Source organism: Saccopteryx bilineata, chromosome 1, assembly GCF_036850765.1.
Source record: "Saccopteryx bilineata isolate mSacBil1 chromosome 1, mSacBil1_pri_phased_curated, whole genome shotgun sequence".
NCBI classification, from domain to species: Eukaryota; Metazoa; Chordata; class Mammalia; order Chiroptera; family Emballonuridae; genus Saccopteryx; species Saccopteryx bilineata.
Genome location: NC_089490.1, coordinates 326,154,172 through 326,179,685, shown reverse-complemented (window position 1 = coordinate 326,179,685; position 25,514 = coordinate 326,154,172). Strand labels below are relative to the sequence as shown.

General features: G+C 42.7%; 1 protein-coding gene and 1 non-coding gene across 2 annotated transcripts in view; both read left to right on the top strand.

Annotated features, from left to right (window-relative positions):
• PANX1 (pannexin 1) overlaps nucleotides 1-10,590 on the top strand; it is a 60,217-nt gene extending 49,627 nt beyond the window's left edge. Inside the window, exons 3-5 of the mRNA XM_066248376.1 lie at nucleotides 1,409-1,632; nucleotides 2,708-3,366; nucleotides 6,831-10,590. Of these exons, the coding sequence (XP_066104473.1) occupies nucleotides 1,409-1,632; nucleotides 2,708-3,366; nucleotides 6,831-6,910 (963 nt within the window). The 3' untranslated portion in view covers nucleotides 6,911-10,590. The remainder of the gene's footprint in view (nucleotides 1-1,408; nucleotides 1,633-2,707; nucleotides 3,367-6,830) is intronic.
• An 11,049-nt stretch (nucleotides 10,591-21,639) lies between these two features.
• Nucleotides 21,640-21,715, top strand: TRNAT-UGU (transfer RNA threonine (anticodon UGU)). Its single transcript has one exon. It is a non-coding gene; the product is annotated as a tRNA-Thr (tRNA).
• The last annotated feature ends 3,799 nt before the right edge of the window (nucleotides 21,716-25,514 follow it).

The window sequence follows — 25,514 nt, the reverse complement described above, 5'->3', positions numbered from 1 at the left end:
TATTTTCTACATATTGAAACTGAGAGTCAGAGTCCCAGTGACCTGGAACTTAGTGGCCCAAGGCCACTAAGCTGGGCTTAAATTCAGATTGCGCTGACTGTAGTTGCTGGCCTTCCTGCGTCTTCTCCAGAGGCTCAGCCTGTCCTGACCGGCCCACAGGTCTGGTTCCAGGTGCTCTTCACGCTCTCCACCTTCTGAGCCCTCCTTTCACTGCACACATACATCCGCATCCGGCTGCCCTCTTCCTCCTGACACTGTTGCCTCTAGGGTCACCCAACTGTAAAATGGGGGTATTGGGCTGTGCTCAGGTCTGTCCCCGTAGAGAAGGTTGGTTCCTCATTCTGTGATTTGTAACTGTTTATTTCAGCTGTTTGATGGGAGGATTGCTAAGTCACTTATGCAAAAATGTTTCTAATTTGTTTTGATCAAAGTTATTCATTTGTTTCATTCTTTCAGATTCCAGAGTGGGGAGAAAAACGGCACTAAGCCTTTTGACCAGGGGTCCCCAAACTTTTTACACAGGGGGCCAGTTCACTGTCCTTTAGACCATTGGAGGGCCAGACTATAAAAAAAACTATGAACAAATCCCTATGCACACTGCACATATCTTATTTTAAAGTAAAAAAACAAAACAGGAACAAATACAATATTTAAAGTAAAGAACAAGTAAATTTAAATCAATAAACTGACCAGTATTTCAATGGGAACTACAGGCCTGTTTTTGGCTAATGAGATGGTCAATGTCCGGTTCCATATTTGTCACTGCTAGATGTAACAAGTGATGTGACGTGCTTCCGGAGCCGTGAGGCGTGCATCCCATGTCATTGGAAGTAGTACTGTATGTGAGCGATGCCATGCTTTGCGTCTCTCACTGACCACCAATGAAAGAAGTGCCCCTTCCGGAAGTGCGGCGAGGGCTGGATAAATGGCCTCAGGGAGCCGCATGTGGCCCACGGGCCGTAGTTTGGGGACCCCTGCTTAAAAACCACAGTAATTGAAAAGAGAAAGAACCTAGCAGAGGCCACTGTACTGTTTACCTCTTCCTTGGTTGGGACTTTGTTGAAGGATTACCCAGAAGGACATGGGAGTAGTTTTATTTTTTTGTTTCCTGTGATTAGAGAGAGGAGATACCATGTGTTACCACATCATGGCCAGTTATTCCCAATTAAAGCCTATTGAAAGGAAGGAGAAAGGTAATTACCAGTATTCAGTCTTACCCGGACAAGTAAATTGAGCTATCCGAAGTAGTTGTTAGGTAACGTGCCATGGTAACGTGAATGGATTTTCACAAGTGACACAGGCATGCACATTTGTCTCAAGATGATGAGGCCGAAGCAGCACTTAGCATGGTGAGGTGGCTTCAGTGGGGCCGGGGTCTTGATCCCGTGATCTGCTCTCTGTGTTTCAGTTCTTCCCCTACATCCTGCTGCTGGTCGCCATCCTCCTGTACCTGCCCTCCTTGTTCTGGCGTTTCGCAGCCGCTCCACATATCTTCTCAGACTTGAAGTTCATCATAGAAGAACTTGATAAAGTTTACAACCGCGCAATCAAAGCTGCGAAGAGCGTGCACAGCCTCGACCCCAGAGATGGTGCCTGCTCGGGTCCTGGGGCTAATGAGAACGTAGGGCAAAGGTAACTTAGTTCCCAGTGGGTACCAAGTCAGGTTTTGATTTCCCATTACCAACAAATGGGGGAGCATCAACCACCTGGTGACACTTCGTGAGAGCCAGAAAGGCTCGCTCACTCTCTCTAAATCTCATCCCCACCTGTATGTCCCAGCCCCTGGCCTCATGTCAAGAGTCCTCCCCTTGTTGAGTGAAACATCACTGCCTCGTGTTCTAAAATGGAGTTCTAGAAGTGGTAACAGGTTACAGTACTAGGTGTGGCTTGCTTGCTTTGACTTACATCTTCATGGGGAAGCACAGAGGACTATGAGGCCACTGAGCTTAGAAAACAGGTGTGAGAGAAGTGGTGAATGAACAGGCTGTGCCTTGCCCTTTTCAGATTCTTCCTCTGGTTCTTGTTAGTAACGGTAGTTACAGCTCTTATTTTAAGATACTTATTATATTCCAGATACTGTGTTGAGTTCTCTCAGTACATTATTTCATTTAACCCTGAGAGCATCATTATCAACTAAGTGCATTTATTTATCTCCCCTCTCCCCACTCCCGCCCGCCTTTCTCAGATAGAAACACTGTCCTGTAGCAGTCAGTAGGCGCCATGGCTCTGAGCTAGGTCTTCCGGCCCCACAGCCTGAGCCCACACCCACTGAGCTGTCTGCTGCCAGCTCCTTGCCATTAGGAAGACATGCGTGCTCATCAGGCTCGGAAATTCTTTACCTTATTCTGCACACTTGAGCGGAAAATTGTTGTTTAAAAAAAAAGCCACAGAATAAGAACTATAATTTCTTTAACAAACATGTACATTTACTAGGTAACAGTTGTTGTTCTAAGAATTCACAAATGTAACTCATTTAACTGACTAGACCCTCTTTAAAAATATTAAGGGGAACCATGTTTTATTATTGCTTTTCATTCTTCTCTTTTTTAAAACCTGAGTTTGTTTTCTTGGACTTATAAGTAGAGACGTGTGGGAAGGAATGTGTTTGAGATCTTTAATGTGGTATTATTGAATGTGTTTATGTCTCTCACCTTTGATGGTCTTGGTAAGGTTTAAATTATTTTTATCTGTTTCTTTTTCTTTTTAGTTTGTGGGAGATATCTGAAAGCCACTTCAAGTACCCGATTGTGGAACAGTACTTGAAGACAAAGAGAAACTCTTGTAATTTAATTATCAAGTATATCAGCTGCCGGGTGGTAACACTCAGCATTATACTGTTAACATGTGTCTATCTGGGCTATTACTCCAGCCTCTCCTCCCTCTCGGATGAGTTTGTGTGCAGCATCAAGTCAGGGATCCTGAGAAATGACAGCACTGTCCCCGACCGGTTCCAGTGCAAACTTATTGCCGTTGGTGTCTTCCAGCTGCTCAGCATCATTAACCTCACACTTTTCCTTCTGCTGGTGCCCGTGGTTGTCTACTCGCTGTTTGTCCCATCCCGGCAGAAGACAGATGTTCTCAACGTGTATGAAATCCTGCCCACTTTTGATGTTCTGCAATTCAAGTCAAAAGGGTACAATGACTTGAGCCTCTACAACCTTTTCTTGGAGGAGAATATAAGTGAACTCAAGTCATACAAGTGTCTTAAGGTACTGGAGAATATTAAGAGCAGTGGTCAGGGCATTGACCCAATGCTTCTCCTGACTCACCTCGGCATGATCAAGATGGACGTGGTCGATGGCAAAAATCCCAAGAAGGCTGAGGTGCTGGGAGAGGAGCAGGGGGACCAGATGGCAGAGCTCAAAGGTAAGGTTAGCTTTCAGGCATTGGCTGAGAGAACCCGCAGAAAGCTTGTGCAGCAGCCTTTTATGAATAAATGACAGTCTTTTCCCCACCCACGTTGGGCACTAAACCATTTTCCCGGTGGTCTTAAGGGAAGCCCTTCAGTACTAGGAGAGAGGGGGAAAGAATAGGGCATCCCCAAATTTCCAAAGAAGGAAAGCTGTGCTTTCTCTAGTCTGCTCTTTCATCCTTTCCTCGTTATCTCTCTGTTTCATACTCAGCCGCTTGCTCAATCATTCTCGTGTCATTCTTGCTTATTTCGTTGTCTTATTTTACTAGCTTTTCTCCCTGTACCTCTAGTCTTCTTGTCTTTCATTTTCTGTCTCTTTCAAAAGGGATTGAAAATTTATTGGTTTAATTGTTGCCCTGACCTAACTTCACTGTTCAATGAAATTTGGCTAAGAAGCAATACCTGGTAAGGCAAAGAACATGAGATAAATTTATAGCAGAAGTTAATTCATGCTTATAGCTCCTGCTGTGTGACTTCTGTCGTAAATGTTTGTTTTCCATAAAATAGACAAATCCCTAGCTATATTCACTAAGGGAAAAAGAGAAAGGACTTATATAAACAAAATCCAAAATGAAAGAGGAGAAATTACCACAGACGTCATAGATATACAAAGGATCATACTAGAATACTATGAAAGATTATATGCCACCAAATTTAACAATTTAGAAGAAATGGATAAGTTCATAGAACTATACAATCTTCCTAGACTGAGTCACAAAGAAGTAAAAATCTAAATAGACCTATAAGCAGGGAGGAAATAAAACCTCCATAAATATAAAAGTCCAGGACCAGATGCCCACACTAGTGAATTCTGCCAAACAGTCAAAGAAGATTTGGTACCTGTACTTCTCAAAGTCTTCCAAAAAATCGAAAAGAAGGCAATACTCCCTAACACACTTTATGAGGTCGACATAACCCTCATACCAAAACCTGGCAAGGACAACACAAAGAAAGAAAACTACGACCAATATCTCTAATGAATAGAGATGCAAAAATCCTAAATTAAATACTAGAAAATCGAATACAACAATAAATTAAAAAATAGTACATCATGATCAAGTGAGATTCATTCCAGGAGCACAAGGATGGTTCAACATACACAAATCAATCAATGTAATCTACTATATCATTAAAACAAAAGATAAAAGTCATATGATCCTATTAATAGATGAGAAATGACATTTGATAAGATACAACATCCACTTATGTTTATAATACTCAATAAAATGGGCATAGAAGGAAAGCACCTCAACATAATAAAGGCCATGTATGACAAACCCTCAGCCAGTATCATACTAAATGGTGAAAAACTAAAAGCTTTTCTTCTAAAATCAGGAACAAGACAAGAATACCCTCTCTTATTCAACATAGTACTAGAAGTCTTAGCCAGAACAGTCAGACAAGAGAAAGAAATAAAAGGCATCCATATTAGGAAAGAAAAAGTTATCACTTTTTGCAGATGACATGATCCTATATATAGAAAACCCCAAAGATTCCATCAAAAAACTGAGAAACAATAAACAAATACAGTAAAGTCACAGGATACAAAATTAATGTACAAAAGTCTATTGATTTCCTATATACCAACAGCAAAACTTCAGAAAAGGAATTGAAAAAAACAATTTATTATTGCGACAGCAAAAAATAAAATACCTAGGAATAAACTTAACAAAGGATGTGAAAGACCTATGTACTGAAAACTACAAAGCATTACTAAAGGAAATTGAAAAAGACACAATGAAATGGAAAAATATTTCATGTTAATGGATCAGAAGAATCAATATAGTTAAAATAGTCATACTACCTAAAGCAATATACAAATCTAATGCAATCCCCATTAAAACCCCAATGTCATTTTTTAAGAAATAGAACAAAAAGTCACTAGGTTTGTATGGAATTGTAAAAAACTCCAAATAGCCAAAGAAATCCTGAGAAAAAAGAATGAAGCCAGACATATCATGCTACCTGACTTCAAATTATACCACAAAGCCATGATAATCAAAACACCATGGTATTGGCAGAAAGACAGACCAATGGAACAGAATCAAGAGCCCAGAAATAAAACCACATATATATGGACAAATAATCTCTGACAAAGGAGCCAAAAATATACAATGGAGAAAAGAAAGCCTCTTCAATAAATGGTGCTGGGAAAATTGGAAAGCCATATACAAAAGAATGAAACTTGACTACAGCTTGTTCCCTTGCACAAAGATTAATTCAGAATGGATCAAAGACCCAATTAGAAGATCTGAAACAATAAATTATATAGAAGAAAACATAGATAATAAACTTACAGATCTTGGCTCTAGAGAACATTTTATGAATTTGACTCCAAAGGCAAGGGAAGTAAAGGTGAAAATAAATGGGACTATATTAAACTAAAAAGCTCTCACAGCAAAAGAAAAAGACAACAAAACAGAAAAGCAGCCAACCAAATGGGAGTTGACATTCACAAACAACAGATCTGACAGATTAATATCCACAAAGCTGAACAACAAATAAGCAACTAACAAGCAAACAGTCCAGTTAAAAAATGGGGAGAGGATCTGAACAAACACTTTTCTCATGAAGACATACAAACAATAAAAAGATATATGAAAAGATGCTCATCTTCATTAGCTGTTGGGGAAATACAAATCAAAACTGCAATGAGATACCACCTCACACCTATTAGATCAGCTGTTATCAACAAGACAGATAATGACAAGTGTTGGAGAGACTAGAGAAAAAGAAACCATAATCACTGCTGGTGGGAATGTAAACTAGTCTAGTCATTATGGAAGACAGTATGGCAGTTCCTCAAAAAATTAAGACTAGAGCTACCATATGACCCAGCAATCCCCCTACTGAGCATGTACCCGAAAAACTCAACAACATTGCTACACAAAGACACATGCACCCCTATGTTCTTCGCAGCATTATTCATGGTGGCCAAGACATGGAAACAACCAAAGTGTCCCTCAATAGAAGATTAGATAAAGAAGAGGTACATATACACAATGGAATACTACTCAGTCATAAGACATGATGATACGTTACCATTTACAAAAACATGGATGGACCTTGAGAACAATATACTAAGTGAAATAAGTAAATCAGGAGAAGTTAAGAACTATATGATCTTACACATAAGTGGGGCATACACCTAAGACTCATGAACATAGATAAAAGTGAAGTGGTTACCGGGGGAGGGGTTGGGGGGAGAAGAGTAAAGAGGGACAAATATGGTGACAGAAAATTATTTTACTTTGGGTTATCAGCACACAGTGTAATCAATAGTTCGAGTGCTATAGAAATGCTTACCTGAAACCTATGTATTCTTATTGATCAATGTCACCCCATTAAGTTAAATTTCTAAATAAAAATTTTTTTAAGAAAGATCAAATAAATAAATATTTGTTTTTCATTTTGACAGATTTGAAAGTACATGGCGAAACTAAAGCAAATAATGGAGAGAGGAGTGCTCGACAGAGACTTCTGGATTCTTCTTGCTGATGGGTTTTTTGTGTGAAGTTCAGATCATGACTTCTGTGACATGGGATTCATTTCGGCTAAAGCACCTCTGTCAGGTTTCAGCTGGTTCGCAGCGAATGGTTCTTGGTAGTAGTAGAACATGACTTACGGAGTCCCTGTGAAAATGAGACTCAACAAAATGTGGAAGACCCCTCCATGAACTTCCTTTGAGAACGATGCAAAGATAAAGTAGGTACGTTCTCATCAAATGAAACATGGAAAGACTAATCAAAGTAAGAGCAGTAGCCCTTTAGTGCCCCAAACATCTCTGTAGATGCTGCGATGAGGCTCAGAGCTACCTGAAAGCAAGGACTTCAGGAGATTTTTTGTTTTGTTAAATAATAAGAATGTCGGGATACAGTGTAATATGAATCTACATGCCCTAATGATTGTTGGGCAAGGAAAACATTTCACTGGCTGTGGACCCAGAGTGGGACCTGCTCTTGGCCTTGTCCTAAATTGGGAGAAGTGCTGGTGCAGTGGTCTTGCTCACCCTGGCCCTCTTTACGCAGCTGCTTGTGAGCCTCGGCCAGCTGAAATCCTCTAACCACTATTTGTTGCACTCTTATGAGGGCACAGGCCCAAGCACTGCTCTGACTGACAACTTAGTTTATACAAAGTCTGAAGGATGTTTAGTTGTGACTTCTTTACAGAAAAAGTAAGCTTCCAAAAGAGCCAGTGGGGAAATCTGCACATACAGAGCAGGTTAGTTCAGTCAACTTTCCCAGGGGTGGTCTTCAGAGCGTTCCTGTCATCAGAAGCATTGGAAACAGAATGTTACTTGAATTAACTGAAGGAAGACACTTCAAGTGAGGGATGTTTTGTGTGCTATGATCAGAACATATAAATGACATCTGCCATATGGTGTGCCTGGAGTCGGAACAACTCAGCAGTCTATTTAATTTATATTTAAAAATATCTTTTAAAAATTTATTTTAATTTAGAATCATGGGGTCAGAATTGAGGCCATTGAGGAAGAACATTCTAGCATTGATGGAGAATTACAGAATAAGTGTTACAAATGGGCATATAATATAAATTCAAGCATTGTTTCATAAACATGTAATGCCGACTCAGAATATACAAAAACTTTCACCAATACATCATAACTCTGTTTACATTTTATGCAAAATTCTTTAAAATGACATCTGTGGACCTGCTCATTTTTAGTCTTAGAAAGTTAACACATTGCTCAAGTGGTAATCCTCAGGAACTTCAAAGTTTACACATGGCTCTTAGGGTCAGTTGTTGACCTAATCAAATGACTTTTATGAAGAACAAGTTATATAAGCTGCTCTTTGTCTTTCAGAATATTCACAAAAGCAGATATTTGCACTTCTGTGATGGTTTCTGAGATGGATAGCTAGTGATAAATAATCAAGGATGCAATAGTGCTTTAAATTATTGCATGACATTTATTACCATTGAATTATAGCAGAAATGGTAGAAACATAAATAATGGCTTTTGCTCCATGTTTAAATCATTGTATCTGAGACGTTCAAGCATAGTTCTCTACACTCATTACTTTTTATAATTTGAAAAAATTACTGAAATATATTTTTCTATGATGTGCTTTTTTCCCTCCAAAAGCTTCCTCTTTTCCATAGACTGTCCCTAATTTGTACAATATTTTGAAGTAGTAAAAGTGGATACATTATTTAGGAGACCAAGTCCATCATGTGTAATCCTTTCATCAGAGTTGTTACTGGCCTCTGTTCATTTCCCCGTTCCCACCCTCTGAGCTCTGGTAGGGTCTATGATGCCCCAGACCTCACACTAGTTATTGACTGTGTGGGCATGAATAAGACAGGTCCCCACTGTTGAGGAATTCAGAGTCTAGAAAAAGGCAATGAAGACAAGTACGTACCAAGACAAAGAGGAGCCACAATAAAGGCCCTCCCAAAAAACTCAGAGCCAGTGCTCTGTGTCCCCGGGAAACACCATGTTGTTTTTCTCCCTCTCATAGTCTCCGTTGCTGATGGTTCCGAGAGTCTAGTTAGTTTTTCCCAGAGGCTCTTTAGCCTCATGTCTCCCAGGCTGAAGCTTGGACAAAATCATAATAGACAGTGACTTTAAGCAGTAAGAGCTCCAATCACATTTTATACTTACATGGCAGGGGCACATGGAGCTGCCCGTGAACAACAGTCTTGGTGTCAGGAGGCTGATGTGGATGTCTGGGCGTACATTTTGTCTCAGAAAAATGTGTTATTTGGAAAGTTAACTCGTCTATCCATTGTGACTTATTGGTTTAGCAGACTGCACTTGAGGAGCCAGGTTCTGGAGGGTGGGGACGCATTCATTGCTCTATAAAAGGAGACAAACATATCTAAAATTACCACCCCACCCCCAGTAGGGCCTGACCTTGTCTTCCAAATGAATCACCAGGAGTCATCTAAACCAGGCTTGTAGCACCCATGTTGCAGCTGAGACAGAGATCCATGGCTCTGAACAAGTATGTAATTTTACAAAGGGACAGGCAGAGACCCTGCACTGCAGAGGTTCTGAAACTTTTGGGAAGTTACAGACTCCCTTGAAAATATATTTTTCCAAGCTATGGACTTTCTCTTCAGATGTGCACAAACACTTAATAAACCTTCCAGGGTCATAGTGCAAGCACCCGAGATTAAGCTGTGGTTTGACGGCCGAGGGCCACGCACACAGCAGAGAAGGGAGGTCCCGCAGCCCTTGTGGAGAGCTGCTGCTTGCCCAGTGCGGCTCAGCTGTATGCTTGCTTGTGAGGGAAGTGTACCTTTTGAGCAACTGACTTCATCTTCTGGAGTCAGACTAAAGTCAATTACTAGAGAATTGGCAGACATATCCTGGATTGATCAGGCAGTTGGCATTGACTACTGTTCTCTTTCTGGCCACCAGATGTTATTTCACTCCAGATCCAAATCGTTGTCCCCACGCAGCCTCACCGGCACGTGTAAAATGCTGTGTCTGACTTTGTAGTGGTACTGTGAAAAAGCTAGAAACTCCACTTGTTTGGTGGGTCTTGTTGAATGTCCATGTTTCATTTGTGGAAACAGCCTGTTCACAGAGAATCCCAGAAGGGGCCACGGTGGATAGCAGGGCACAGGGGCCTTGTTCCTGGAAGGATTAGCTCAGCTCCTAAAGGCAGATGGTTGCACACTCTTTTAAATGTGTGCATGTTTGGTTTATTTTGCTATTGTCAATCCAGGGTAAATAGAAGATCCATGAAGGTGGGAGTTTTAATCCACTGCTATTCTTCAAGCTCCTAAAATAATGGCTGTCATGTATTGGCATTCTCCAATATTTGTTGAATGCATGAACACACACTTATGATAAATCCTAGTTTGTTTGCAACTGTGATTTGATTTTAAAAGGCAGATGGTTCTCCTTAGGAGTCTCCTCAAGAGGCTCGTTTAGCTCACTTAGCTTCTTGGTAGAGAGAACACTATTTCTGCAGGTGAATAGGTTTCCACGTATAATTAGTGACAGTTCTTAGCTTTTTATTGTGGAGTTAGTTGTGACCACTTTCTAAGTTTAATAAAAGTTCAATGTTGCTTTGCAATGATTAGGGAAATTGAAGTTTTAAGGGTCCTGGTCTCCATTATTTCCCAGAATAACCTCATGAAAGGATTGTTGATTGAAATGTGGAATTATCAATAATTGAGGTTTCATCTCAAGTGAAGTGAAACCTTTTTTAAAAAAAAAAAGGTTGGTGAAGATGATATTGTGTCATTTGTGGAATATCATAAATGTTCATCTGTGATTGGCTTATATTGCCTGTTTTAAATGAAATGTCTTGTGTTCTGGGTTCTCTTTTGAGCAGTAAAAATACTTGGTCACTTAAAGCATGCAGTTTGAACAGTAATTGTTTTAAAGTTTCTAAAAGTTATAAAAGCTTCTCAGGCCCTGAATGCCTCCCCCTACTCTGCCCACCAGAAGCAGAACATCCTTGTAGAGTTCTGCAGTGTTATAAGTGTTCCCTACAAAAACCGAAGCCATCAGCTCCTCTTCGACAAGTTGGCTTTTTGAAAGCATCATAATTACAATTTAATGGTATTCTGTAAAGTGGTGCTTCTAGGCGTAATTTCAATTCTTTTTAATGACTAAATTTCTTCAAAACTTTGAAAGAAAAATATGTGTTATTTTTTTGCTGTGTCATTTGGTAAGAATGATGGCTTCTCTTCCAGAAAGTTCAAAGGATGAGAACGTATCATGGTTAAGAAAATGATCCTTAAAAACAGCATAAGCACCTTGAAAGCTCTGTGTGTTGGTGGTTATCACTATTATATTTCACATTTCCACATTAGTCAGTTGTCCAAAATCCGCATTCAGATAATGCTGACTTCATTTAAAGAGGGATGAAAGGCTAAATTCAAGTCTGTGGTGTCCATAGATAAAGGTGAAACTGTGTTTTGGTTTTGAACTATTGTGCCCACCTAAATAAAACTTCTCTGAGTAATAAAAAAATGTGTCTTAATATTCCTTGCCTTCTCTTCAGGGAAGATGTAGCAGAAGATGAGCCCTGAAATGTCTTGAGGCTCATTCCTCTCTGCTGGAGTGATAAAATTCAGTAGGCTCCATGGTACTTCTGCAAATCCAGCTGGCAGTAACTAAAGAAAGAAAGCCTTGATTGAGGGCCCACAGGTTCTGGAATCTCTAAAGCAGAAATACATGCTTTCTGATTGGGGATTGTTTGCCTGGGGTTGGAGAGGAAGGAGTACAGACTATATACTGCTAAATGTGGTGAGCCTGCCCACTTCTTTCAGGAGGGAATTTACCTTGTACAGTGGCCAATTAACACAGTTGATTGTTGTGAGTAATAAATCAGAGCCATGGCCCTGGCAAGTTGCTCAGTGGTAGAGTGTCGACCCAGTATGTGGAAGTCCCAGGTTTGATTCCCAGTCAGGGCACACAGGAGAAGCAACCATCTGCTCCTCCCCTCCCCCTTCCCCTTCTTTCTCTCTCTTCCCCTCCCACAGTCATGGCTCGATTGATTCAAGCATGATGGCCCTGGACACTGAGGATGACTCCATGGAGCCTCCACCTCAGGTGCTAAAAATAGCTCAGTTGTGAGCTTGGGCCCAGATGGGCAGAGCATCGGCGCCAGATGGGGGTTGCCAGGTAGATCCCAGTCAGGGCACATGTAGGAGTCTGTCTCTCTATTTCCCATCCTCTCACTTAAAAAAAAAAAGGGGGGGAACCATTCAAAATCTTGGTACAGTGCCTGCCATAGAGTGAGTGCTCTATACATGATAGCTGCAATTACCATTGCTTCCTCCCATTCCCTGGTTGTTTCCTAGGGAGGCACCCCAGGAACCTTGGAAGTTATATTTGTTTTCTATCATTCCATAACCTTACCACTACCTTCACAGCTTAAAGTAACACATTTATTACCTCATTTTCCTGGCTCAAGAGTCTGGACATGGCTAAACTGAGTCCTCTGCTCAGGGTCTGACAAGGCTGCAGGCAGCGTGTAGATGGGTTACATTCTCATCAGAGGCCCCAAGCTCCCTCAGCTTGCTGGCAGAATTCATTTTTTAATTGTCTGACTTCTTTTTACTGAATGTTGGCTGGCAGCTGCTCACAGTTCCTTGACATGTGGGTTTCTCTAACACGACTGCTTATATCATCAAGCCCATTAGGATGGTCTCACCTCAGGTAGGGCCTGGTCCCTCTTTTAAGGGCTTTTGCCTGATTAAGACAGGCCACTCAAAATACTCTCCCTTTTGATTAACTCAGAATCAGCTGCTTTTGGAACTTACTCATGTCTGTGAAATCCTTTCACCTGTGCCATAGTCTGTTACCTAGAAGCAAGCCACATGCCTTCTCCCTGCTTGGGGGTGGAGAGAGATTATATGGGGCATAGACATCAGGGAAACGTGGGGGCCACCCTCGGGTCTGCCTGCCATGGAAGTTGCCCTCAATCCCAGCCTCTCTGTCTCCGAGCCTGTAGTATAACCTTCTCCACCTCTTTCTGAGGCCTCTCTCTACACCCAGTGCTGTCTTGCAGCTCTGAAAGTCTCACCATGTCTAATCCATTTTCCACATTCCTGTTGGTGGATCTTTTAGAATGAAAATTAGATTTTGCCAACCCTCCTTACCAACCCACACCCACTATTTTAAATCCCCCAAGACTCTTCATGGACTTCAAGATAAAGAACAAACTTGTGTTGAGGCCACACAAAGCCCTATGTCCTGCCCACTTCCTCAAGCTCATACCCTATGGGATTAGGACTATACCTTTATGACTTCATAACCTTAATTATCTTCTAAGGACCCTATCTCAAAATGCAGTCACACTTATACCAAGATGGCAGTGGAGTAGGCAGATGCACAGACTTCCAGCTCACATCACCAAACTGAATTACAATGAATTTAGGAACAATCAGCGTGAAAAACCAACTTCGGCCTACAAGAACAGGTCTCAAAGACCAAGGAACAAAGAAGAAGCCACACCGAGCCTGGTAGAGAGCGCCATGGTGTGGTGGGTCTCTCCTGCTTCCAGGAGCGAAGTGGGGGTGAGGCTGAGAGCCCAGAAGGGCTCTCATTCCAAGGAGAAGAGTAGAAAATATCATTCACAACTTGCCTGATGACCTGGGAACAAGATGTGCTGAGAAGGCTGGCTTCTCTTCCAAAAGGAAAGTGGGGGGAGAGAGAGAGAGATGGTGACAGGCAGAGGAATGCATGGGAGGACCTGAGAAGCTGACTCATCCAGTGCAGAGGCGGCCATAGCTGGGGGAGGGGTTGGTCCCCCCACACAGCACAAGCCTAAAGTGGTTCCGGATGACCCACCTCCAAAAAGCTCTCCAGCTCCATCCAGTCAGCACAACAAGACACGACTGAAAACAGAAAGTGGGGAGAAGGGGCAGTAACTCAGGTCTCCCTGGAGATCTGAGATATACCTCCCCCTACTGAAGCCGAGAAAGCACCCCGCCCCGGAGAGAGGATGGTAGATCATGCCTTCAGAGTCTCAGGTTACACCCACCACATTCCTGGATACAATTTCAAATAAGCCTCCTGCTGAGATCAGTAAACAAGATTACCACTGAGTTAAGAAAACTGAGATGAAAACGAATCAAGACTTCGAAGCGGCTCTACTAGAAAAGTCAAATCTGACAGTGGATTACAAACAATAGCTGATGCCAACCCAAGAAGACCTAGAAATAACACAACTGAAAATTGGAGGCAGACAACACCAACCCTAGACTTAGCCAGCTCTACAAACAACACACCCAAACAAGGAGGGTATACACAGACAAAATGGGAAGACAGAGAAGTGCAATCCAAATAAATCAACAAGAGGAACCCCCAGAAAATGAACTGAGTGAGATGGAAATAAGCAAACTACCAGATGCAGAATTTAAAATAATGATTATTAGAATGCTGAAAGATCTTAGAACAACAATGGATGGACACAATGAGCACATAAATAGAGAGATAACAAGCATCAAAAAGGACATTGAAATAATAAAGAAGAACCAGTCAGAAGTGACAAATACAATATCAGAAAGAAAGACTACACTAGAAGCAATTAAAAGTAGGCTGGATGAAGCAGAGGATCGAATCAGTAATTTAGAATACAAGATAAACAAAAACATGGAAGCAGAGCAGCAAAAAGAAAGGAGGCTGAAAAAATCTGAGGAAACTCTAAGAGAGCTCTGTGACAACCTAAAGAGAAACAACATCCACATCATAGGTGTTCCTGAAGAAGAAGAGAAAGAACAAGGGATAGAGACCTTGTTCAATGAAATCATAGTTGAAAACTTCCCTAAATTGATGCAGGGGAAAAAAAATCACACAAGTTCAAGAAGCACAGAGAACTCCATTAAAGAGAAACCCAAAGAAATCTTCACCAAGACACATCATAATTAAAATACCAAAGTTAAGAGATAAAGAGAAAATATTAAAAGTTGCTAGAAAAGAAAAGGCTATCACCTACAAAGGAGCTCCCATAAGGAGGACATCCGACTTCTCAACAGAAACACTTGAAGCCAGAAGGGAATGGCAAGAAATATTCAAAGTAATGCAGAACAAGAGCCTACAACCAAGACTTATTTATCCAGCAAGGCTATCATTTAAAATTGAAGGCGAAATAAAAAGCTTCCCAGACAAAAAAAAAACTCAAGGAATTCATTACAGCCAAACCAATGCTGTAAAAAATGCTAAGGGGGCTATTGTAAACAACAAAAAGGGAAAAGAATATAGTAAAAGAGGAATATACCTTTAGAGAATAAAATGGCAATAAACAACTACATATTAATAATAACCTTAAATGTAAATGGATTAAATGATCCAATCAAAAGACATAAGGTAGCTGCATGGATAAGAAAACAAGACCCATACATATGCTGTCTACAAGAGACACACCTCAAAACAAAGATACACATAGACTGAAGGTAAAAGAGTGGAAAAAAATATTTCATGCAAATGGAAATGAAAAAAAAGCTGGGGTAGCAATACTTATATCAGACAAAATGAACTTTAAAACAAAAGCTATAGTAAGAGATAAAGAAGGTCACTACATAATGATAGAGGGAGCAATCCAATAGGAAGATATAACCATTATAAATATCTACACACCTAATATAGAAGCACCTAAATATATAAAGCAGACTTTGATGGATTTAAAGGGTGAGATCAACAGCAATACTATAATAGTAGGGGATTTTAATACCCCACTAACATCAGTAGATATATCTTCAAGAAAGAAAATTAACAAAGAAACAGCAGACTTAAAGGAAACACTAGATCAACTCGATTTAATAGATATCTTCAGAACCTTTCACCCTAAAACAGCAGAATATACATTCAAGTGCTCATGGTACATTCTCTAGGATAGACCACATGTTAGAGCACAAAAGCAGTTTCAACAAATTTAAGAAGGTTGAAATCATATCAAGCACTTTCTCTGATCACAATGACACGAAACTAGAAATCAACCACAACAGGAAAACTGAAAAATGGGACTATATCAAACTAAAAAGCTTTTGTACAGCTAAAGACAATATGAACAGAATAAAAAGACAAACTACACAATGGGAGAATATATTTGACAATACGTCTGATAAGGGGTTAATAACCAAAATTTATAAAGAACTTGTAAAACTTAATACCAGGAAGACAAACAATCCAATAAAAAAAATGGGCGAAAGAAATGAATAAACACTTCTCCAAAGAGGACATACAGATGGCGAATAGACAGATGAAAAAATGTTCAACATCACTAATCATTAGAGAAATGCAAATTAAAACCACAATGAGATACCACCTCACACAAGTCGGAATGGCTCTCATCAACAAAACAATACAGAATAAGTGCTGGCGAGGGTGTGGAAAAAGGTGAACCTTCCTGCACTGCTGGTGGAAATGCAGACTGGTGGAGCCACTGTGGAAAACAGTATGGAGATTCCTCAAAAAAATTAAAAATGGAACTACCTTTTGACCCAGCCATCCCACTTTTAGGAATATATCCCAAGAACACCATATTACTGACTCAAAAAAAGCAATGCATCCCCATGTTTATGGCAGCATTGTTCACAATTGTAAAGATCTGGAAATAGCCCAAGTGTCCATCAGTGGATGAGTGGATTAAAAAGCAGTGGTACATATATACAATGGAATACTATGGGGCCATGAAAAAGAAGGAAATATTACCTTTTGCAACAACATGGATGGACCTGGAAACTATTATGTTAAATGAAATAAGCCAGGCAGAGAAAGAAAAATATCATATAACCTCACTCATTTGAGGAATCCAAGAAACAATGTGAACGGAGGAGCGGAATTGAGACAGAGGAGGAATCAAAGGGACCAGAGGGAAAGGGGATGACAGGATGGGATAAACCTGAAGGGAAGGGGGGAGGGTGCTGTAGGGAGGGGGCAAGGGAGATGTTGAGGGGAATACGGGAGAGGGGCAATGCATTCGGGGCAACGCTAGAATCTATGTAAACACAGTAAATTAAATTAAAAAAATACAGTCACCCTGGGGGTTAGGGCTTCAATATATGAGCTTTGCAAAGGGTCATAATTATGTCCATAGCAGAGTGTATACCCAAGAAAGTGACAGGGTCTTGAAGAAGTATTTATATACCTATGTTCCTAGAACCATTACTCATAACAGCCAAAAGGTAAAAGCAATGCAAATGTCCACTAGTGAATGAACAGATAGAGAGAATGTGGTACATACATACTGTCCTTAGAAAGGCAATTCAGACATGCTGCAACAGGGATGAACCTTGAGGACACTAAGCTTGGTGAAATAGCCAGTCACACACACACACAACCATACATATGACGCCACTTATGTGGGGTCCCTAGGACAGTGAAATTTATAGAGACAGAGTAGAAGGGTGGTTGCTAGGGGCTGGGAGCGGGGAGAATAGATGTTGTTTACTGGGCGTAGGGTTCAGTTTGCCAGATGAAAGGGGTTCTGGAGATGCGTTGCACAACCATGTGCATGTGCTTCACACTACTGACTTGTACACTTAATAGTTTGGATGGTCAATTTTATGTTGTGTGTATTTGACCACAACAGGAAAACAGCTCTAACAGGCCGTGCAGAAAGTGCTCTGTGCCCTCTCCCTCCTTCACCCCAGGTCAGACGTTCCTCCTGTGCTGGTGACTGCTCAGGCACAGAGCTCAGCGCAGGCACTATGACAATGGCCTTCTCATCTGTCTCACCAGCTTGGGAGGCCCTCGAAGGCAGGGGTGGTGCCTTCCTTGTCCCCATATCCCCAGAACCTGGCCCACAGCCTGATACGTACCCAGACACTAAAGAATTACTTATACCTTCCCATCTCCCATGAGTTATCTTCTGAAAATGCACAGTATGGACGGGAGCATCAAAGAAGAAGGGAACTGACCTGAGGCTGATCGTCTGTCTTCACTGCAGCTCCCTCCATATTGCCCAGTTCGAGGCGGCCACATAGAAGCATCCCCTATCCTCCCATTTTAGTGACAGAGGGTGTGACTGCAGGCCTTTCTAAACACGTCTAAGTGGCTTCCCTGGCTGGTGCTCTCTCCACCTGCATTCCTGCTAACTGACATCCGAGCAGCCTCACTTCGTTTTGTAAATGTTCTAGTGTGCACCACCTTATTTGAACCCTGGCGTGGGGGCTAGTGTTGATTGAAACCGCTATATTAAGAGGAAAATGATGTCACCGTTTCTGTTCACTCTTTGTGCCCAGTCAGGAAAGAGGCTTAGTCTAGGAGGCTTCCTGCCACATTGCCACCACCTGCCACCCTGGTGAGGACAGGGGTTAGGGAGGGACCTCACGCTGGAGGCTGCTGACCTGGGCCTGCAGCTCTACACTCCCCTTCTTGACTGTGAGATGAACAATGAAGAGGAACAAATAAATGCTCCTTTGTGGTGCACTAGAGACGGCAGGCCCCTCGGGGAGAGGAGAAGCAAGGCGAGTGTGAAGAAACGGGGAAAGTCATAATACATTTTCCAAGCGCCTGTCCTGATGCTTCGATGTGTCTTTTCTCGGATACAGGGAAAAGGAGAACGAGAATGAATGTGCTGTCAGAAAACACTTCCAAATCCCCAGAAATGTAATTTGCATTACTTCAGGAAACAAAGAGTCCAATAGAACCCGAGCTTCCATGGAAACCTATGTACTGTAAAATGCAATATTCTAATAGTAATTTCAGAGGTAAAGTGACCCTAAAGATTTTAATATTCGATTCACTTATTCATTTTAAATATCAAAACTGTCTGTTACAAAGGAACTATTGTGAAGCACAGTGGCCCTGCAGCTTCTGGCCTCTTTACCATCTTTCCAAGTACTTTATAAATAATATCCTCCCTTGAGATAAGGAAGGCTTCATTAATGAAAAGAAAAAAGAAATTTCCCCAAACTTTGGCTGCTTCAAAAATGAACAACAAAAAAAGGAAGCATTAGACAGAAAAAGCATGGTTTAGACAGGCTATCCAATAGCCCATGATGAGATCCACATAAGTAATTTTACATTTTCTAGTAGCCACATAAAAAAATTAGTCAGGTGAAATTAACATACATACAGGTAATTATTTTAACCTAATTCATCCAAAATATTATTATTTGCTCATGTGACCAATATAAGAAGTATTGGGATGTTTACAATTTTATTTTGTTTTTTCTTTTTCAAGTGAGAGGAAGGGAGAGAGACAGACTCCTGCATGTACCCCGACCAGGATCCACCAGGCAACCCCGTCTGGGGCCGATGCTCTGCCCATCTGGGGCCATGCTCACAACCGAGCTACTTTTTAGTACCTGATTCAGAGGCTCCACAGAGCCATCCTCAGTGCCCAGGGCCAATATGCTCCAATTAATTGAACTATGGCTGCAGGTGGCAGGGAAAGAGAGAGAAGGTTGTTGGAGAAGCAGATGGCAGCCTCACCTGTGTGCCCTGACCAGGAATTGAACCCAGGACATCCATACACGGGGCTGACACCCTATCCACTGAGTAAACCAGCCAGGACCTGTTTACAATTTTTGATCTAAGTGTTTGATCCTGAGTGGATTTTATACTTACAGCACATCTCATTCCAGTCTAGCCTCCTGCAAAGTGCTTAGTACTATGGCAAAGGTGGCAAGGGTGTACAATGGGTTAAAGACAGTCTCTTCAATAAGCAGTGTTGGCAAAACTGGGAAGATACATGCAGTAAAATGATATTGGACCACTTTCTTACACTACATACAGAAATAAACTCAAAATGGATTAAAGACTTAAATGTCAGACCTAAAACCATGAAATTCCTAGAAGAAAATTTAGGCAGTAAATTCTTTGACATTACTCTTAGCAATATCTTTTTGGATTTCTCTCCTCAAGCACAGGAAATAAAAAATAAATGGGACTACATCAAACTAAAAAGCTTTTGCACAGTGAAGGTAACCATCAAAGTGAAAAGACAATCTACTGTATGGGAGAAGATATTTTTAAAATAATAGTCAGATAAGGGGTTAACATCCAGACCATATAAGGAAATTGTACAACTTAACATCAACTGCCACCCACCACCACCCCCAGACAATTCAGTCAAAAAAAGGGCAGGTAACCTGAACAAGACACTTCTCCAAAGAGGACATTTAGATGGCCGATAGACACAAAAAATATGCTCAACATCACTAATTAGCAGGAAAATGCAAATTGAAACCACAATGAGATATCACCTCTCACTTGTCAGAATGGCTATTATCAATAAATCAACAAGTGTTGGCAAGGATGTGGAGAAAAGGGAACCCTTGTGCACTGTTGGTAGGATTGCAAATTGGTGTGGTACTATGGACAACAGTGTGGAGGTTCCTCAAAAAATAAAAAACAGAACTACCTATGCCCTAGAAATTCCACTTGTGGGTATTTATCCAAAAAAACCCAGAACACTAACTTGAAAAGATATATGCACTCCCGTGTTCATTGCAGCATTACTAGTAATAGCCAAGATACGAAAGCAGCCTAGATGTTCAGTGATAGATGAATGGATAAAGAATATGTGGTAATTATAAACAGTGAAATGTTATTCAACTATAAAAAAGAATGAAATCATGTTTGACGGTTGGTAGTGCAGTGGATAGAGTGTCAACCTGGGACGCTGAGAACCCAGGTTTGAAACCCTGAGGTTGTCAGCTTGAGCAAAGGCTCAACAACTTGAGCACGGGCTAGCCAGCATGACTGTGGGATCATCATCATAATCCCATGGTTGCTGGCTTGAGCCCAAAGGTCACTGGCTTGAAGCCCTAGGTTGCTGGCTTGAGCAAGGGGTCACTGGCTCAGCTGGAGTCCCCCAGCCAAGGTACATATGAGAAAGCAATCAATGAACAACCAAAGTGCTGCAACTACGAATTGATGCTTCTCATCTCTCTCCCTTCCTGTCTCTCTCCCTCTAACCCTCTCAGAAAAAAAAAAAAGAATTATATCTTGCCATTTGTGACAACATGGATGGAACTAGAGAGTATTATGCTAAGTAAAATAAGTCAGAGAAAGACAAATATTGTATGATCTCATATGTGGAATCTAAAAACACAAAATAAATAAATATATGAAACAGAAACAGACCCATAGATATAGAGAACAAACTGGTGGTTGCCAAAGTGGGGGGGGTGTGTGTGGAAATTTTAAAAAATTAATGTGCTCAGCAGTCACATGTGGCCAGTGGCTACCATATAGGACAGAATAGGTCAAATAAATGTTTTACCCACGGCTGCTCCTTCCTAATGGCATGCATTTTAATGTATTTTTGCTTTGCCCATGTCTTTCTTTTGGCCTGGGGTCCTCTTCCCTTGAAATCTAAAAGATTATCTGACCCCCTCATCAAAAACGGAGGGATGTATTTTCTGCTATCTTGAAACCCAGCACATCTGAGAGTACTTACCACCTGCTCAGGAGACCTCCTCCCTTCGAAGCTGCTTCCCCAACCCACATGCTTTCTTGCCTTAATTGCTGTCAGTTTAGTTTGTTTTGTTGCTACCTGTCCTTGTTCTCCTCAAAGAGGCTATAGGCTCCATTAAGTCCTTGTCAAGTTCCTGTCTTAGTATCTTCATAGTAGATCTCTCTACCAACCTCAGTCTAGCAGGTGCCAAGCACACAGCAAGCTGGGGTGAGGTGAGGAGCTAGGAGGCAGTGAAGGCACAGGGGAGGCAATGGACTTACTTCTCTGAGAGCAAGCAAACTGCAGGTGTTCAGGGCTATTCTTCCTCCTGCAATCAAGGCCTTGATGAAGGTGGGTAAAGAAGTACCATAAGAGTGCATGCTGTAGGCCCTGGCCGGTTGGCTCAGTGGTAGAGCATCGGCCCTGTGTGTGGAAGTCCTGGGATCAATTCCCGGCCAGGGCACACAGAAGAAGCACTCATTTGCTTCTCCACCCCTCCCTCTCTTCTTCCTCTCTGTCTCTCTCTTCCCCTCCCGCAGCCAAGGCTCCATGGGAACAAGGTTGGCCCAGACGCTGAGGATGGCTCCATGGCCTCCACCTCAGGTGCTGGAATGGCTCCAGCCACAACAAAGCAACAGTCCCAGAGGGGTCCAGCATTGCCCCCTGGTGGATCCTTGTCAGGTGCATGCGGGAGTCTGACTTCCTCCCTGCTTCTAACTTTGGGGAAAAAAAAGAGTTCATGCTGTAGACCTTGCATAAGGGTTGTCCCACCAATGAGCTAGCTAAATCACACCGTCTCGCCACTCAGGCAGGCAGGAAAAAAAATGAATAATCCACTCGCCCCCTTAGAGTGGAGGACAACTCCGGATTGTATGGGCCAGCTTCCCCACCGCAGGCCTGTGGTGGGGGGACGCTCACGACACTGGAGTCAGAGGAGAAGCAGAATCCAATCTCTACTTTCCTGGTCAGAGGTGTGTGACTACCTTGTGCCTCAGGTCTTTCATCTGTAGATGAAAATAATTAGAGACCTGCAGGAAATGGAAAAAATAGTACAGAAAGGTCTCCTCTACTCTTCACTCAGCTTCCCCCAATGGTAACATTGTATATAATTATAGTGCAATATTAAAACCAGGAAATTGACATTAGTACCATCTATAGACTACTCGGATTTCACATGTGCTCATTTGTGTATATGTGCACAGTTCCATGAAACTTCATCACGTGCATAGATGTGTGTGACCGTAACCACAATCATAACCAGAAAACAACTCTACTCCTACTTAGTCAGGCCCCACCCTCTGGCAACCACCAATCTGTTCTCCGCTTCTAGAATTCTGTCATTTCTAGACTGCTGTAGAAATGGAATCGTACAACACACAACCTTTTGAAACAGCCTTTTTTATTTCAGCATAATGCCCTGGACATTGGTCCAAGTTGTTGCATGTGTCAATCGTTTCTTCCTTGTTATCGCTAAAGAGTATTCTACACAAGCTTGTTCTGAGGATCCCACAGAAGAGCACAAAGGCAAGCTACTTGCCTGGCGCTCCGTCCATGTTAGGTCATCTTTTGTGGTGGCTGATTCTGAGCTTTTGCTGAAATGAAGGTGGACACAAGCTCGGGGCAGCGACTCCCACTGGCCATGAAGTCCCACCCCCACTCAGTCTGTCTCTGCTGAATAAAGCCCTGTGGTCAGAGCTCATCCAGTCCACTCCTTCCTTTTAGAGCCTAGGAGAGTAAAGCCCAGAGAGAAGACGAGGTCGAGAGTGGAAGACCCCAGGTGACAGTCTCCCAGCCCGGGCCTCCCTCTCAGGTAGGATAGTAAGAAGCTAGGAAAATTCCTTGGCGCGTAATATGGGGAAACTGAGACAGACAGCTGAACAAACTGGCTGAGCAGTGTACAGCCAGATACCGAAGGTCACCTCCCCAGAGGTGACGTCTAGGCCTCAGTTGTATTTCAGCTCCATGCCCAGAAAAGCAGCAGAACCAGGACCAGCTGTGGTGACCACTGACCCCCTTGCCCTGGGGCTGACCCATCAGTAGAGACCATGCCCTGAAAAGGCACACTTGGAAAGCTGATGAGTATTCCATTGCGATCCTCCCCTAAAATCTCCCCTAAACTCCCTGCCTTTAAAACCCTCAAAACAAAGGACCCAGCACACACTCTCCCTTCTGGGAGCATGTGGCACCTGCGCATTCCCCCTCTTCTCTCTCCCCAGGAGACTTAGTCAGGGGAGCAGTGGGCAGTGGCAGCTCATCCTGGGCTAACCCCTGAACCTGCCTCCAGGCCTCTTTTCTCCGACTTCCTAGTACAGACCCATCTCTTTCCCACGGGGTTTCTGGAGAGCCACACAGCCCCGCCCAGGCTCTCCTGTTGCTTCTTCCAGTCTAAGCCCTCCCTTGTTTCACCGTCCCCAGCTTTAATAAACATACTCTCAAAATCACCTGGTCCCATGGTGTGAAATTTTTTCCTGCACAAAGTCAAGAACCCACACATTACTGGCTGGCCCTCGGGAGACCCAAAGGGCTAAGTCCCGTTCCCTGTAACATTTCCACTCTCCTGTGCCTGCTTCCAGGCTTGCTTGCAGCCCGAGCCAGGTGGTTAATCCCCGTGCAATCCAGGGACGTCTTCGTTCAGCTGGGAAACTGGGCTTCTCACCAAGCTGCTGAGTCACCGCTGAGCATTGATGGAGTTGGGGCGGGGAGCCAAAGATGGTTGGATTTTCCCTGAATACAAAGCTCTGGTGAGGAGCCTTCATGACCAAACTACTCAGCCCCAAACAAGGTGGCATTCATTCACTCAACAAAGGCCTTTGAAACTCCTACTGTGGCCAACGATGGGTATATAACGTTGAACAAACCAAGAGGCCCTTCGCCCCATGGAGCTTCCTGGAAGGGATGGCGGCGAAAGGGGAGTGGGGAGGCCCAGCAAGATGCAGGCTTTGTTTCCAACTATTTCGCTTCTCTGAGCTTTCTGCCCAGTGAGGGGCTGCGACTTAACTAGCCTGTAAATGCTCATTAGCTCACTAAATCTTCACCAGTCAGTGAGAATTTCCCTTAGTTTGGGGGTGGGGGACGTGGTCAGTGGTTAAAGAAAGGGTGCTTGCAACAAGCTGCCTGAGTTCGCCTCAGGGCCGCCGCTGATGCTGTGAGAGCTTGGTCCCTGATTTCCTCCCTGTGACGGGAGTCCTGAGGTTCAGGTGGGGAGTCAAGTAGATCGTCTAATTAAAGGCCCTGAACATAGTGGCAGCACACAGAGAACACTCAATCCTTTAAAACAATGTCTAACAGCATTTTCTTTGTTCACAAGGCAAAGTACGTTTGAAAACTAAAAAATCCCCAAACTTTTGGAGCATAATAAAAAGTTGGGGTATATTGAAAAAGTTCAACTTGGGCTTTGATCAGAAAAATCTGGTTCAGCACCTTAGCTCTAATACTTACTTACAAGAGGTGACCGTGGGGAAATCACTTAAAATATTTTTCTCTGTGCCAATATCTGCCTCTTGGGGCTGTTGTGAGGACTTAGTGAGATAATGCGCCTGGGGTCAGGAACCAAGGTCTTGCTCAAAAGGAGCTCAACAAATAGCAGCTATTATCTTATCTCAAATAGAACCCACTCACAACAGCTGAGCGCAAGGGAGAGTCTTTATAGAGCCCAGTGGTGGAACATTCAGTGGGATAAGTATTGTGGGAAGGTCATTTCTAAGAAAAGAAAACCTCCATGTTTTCCAAAAGACAATAGCTTTGTCACTGGGCCCAACTGAGTAGCAGCAAATACCGGGGAGGGTTGTGAGAGTGATGGGTATTTTCAAAACTACTCAGGAATATCCCTGACTCAGAGAGCCCCCACAGATAAACCAGATGGGCCCTGTGGGCGTGAACCTCTGAGCATCTGGAGCTGCTGCAGAAGCTGCCCGGCCAACCCCGCCCCCAGGCCCATTGTGCACCTGGGTGGGCGCTGATGGAAACTGTGCAGTTCATCTCAGCGCTCTTGTTCCTGGGCTTGGGCTCTGGCCCACCCCTTCCCAGCCTCACCACTGAAACAGGCTCCTCTTAGACTCTCCTCCCCCTTTCTATATTTTTCTTTATTTTATTTTTTATTTTAAAACTAAAGATGATGTGGCCCTGGCTGTTGACTTAGTCAATAGAGCGTTGGCCCAGGTTTGATTCCTAGTCGGGGCACACACATGAGACGCAACCATTTGCTTCTCTTCCCCTCCCTCTCCCCTGCTCTCCCTTTTCCCCTCTGGCAGCCAGTGGCTTAA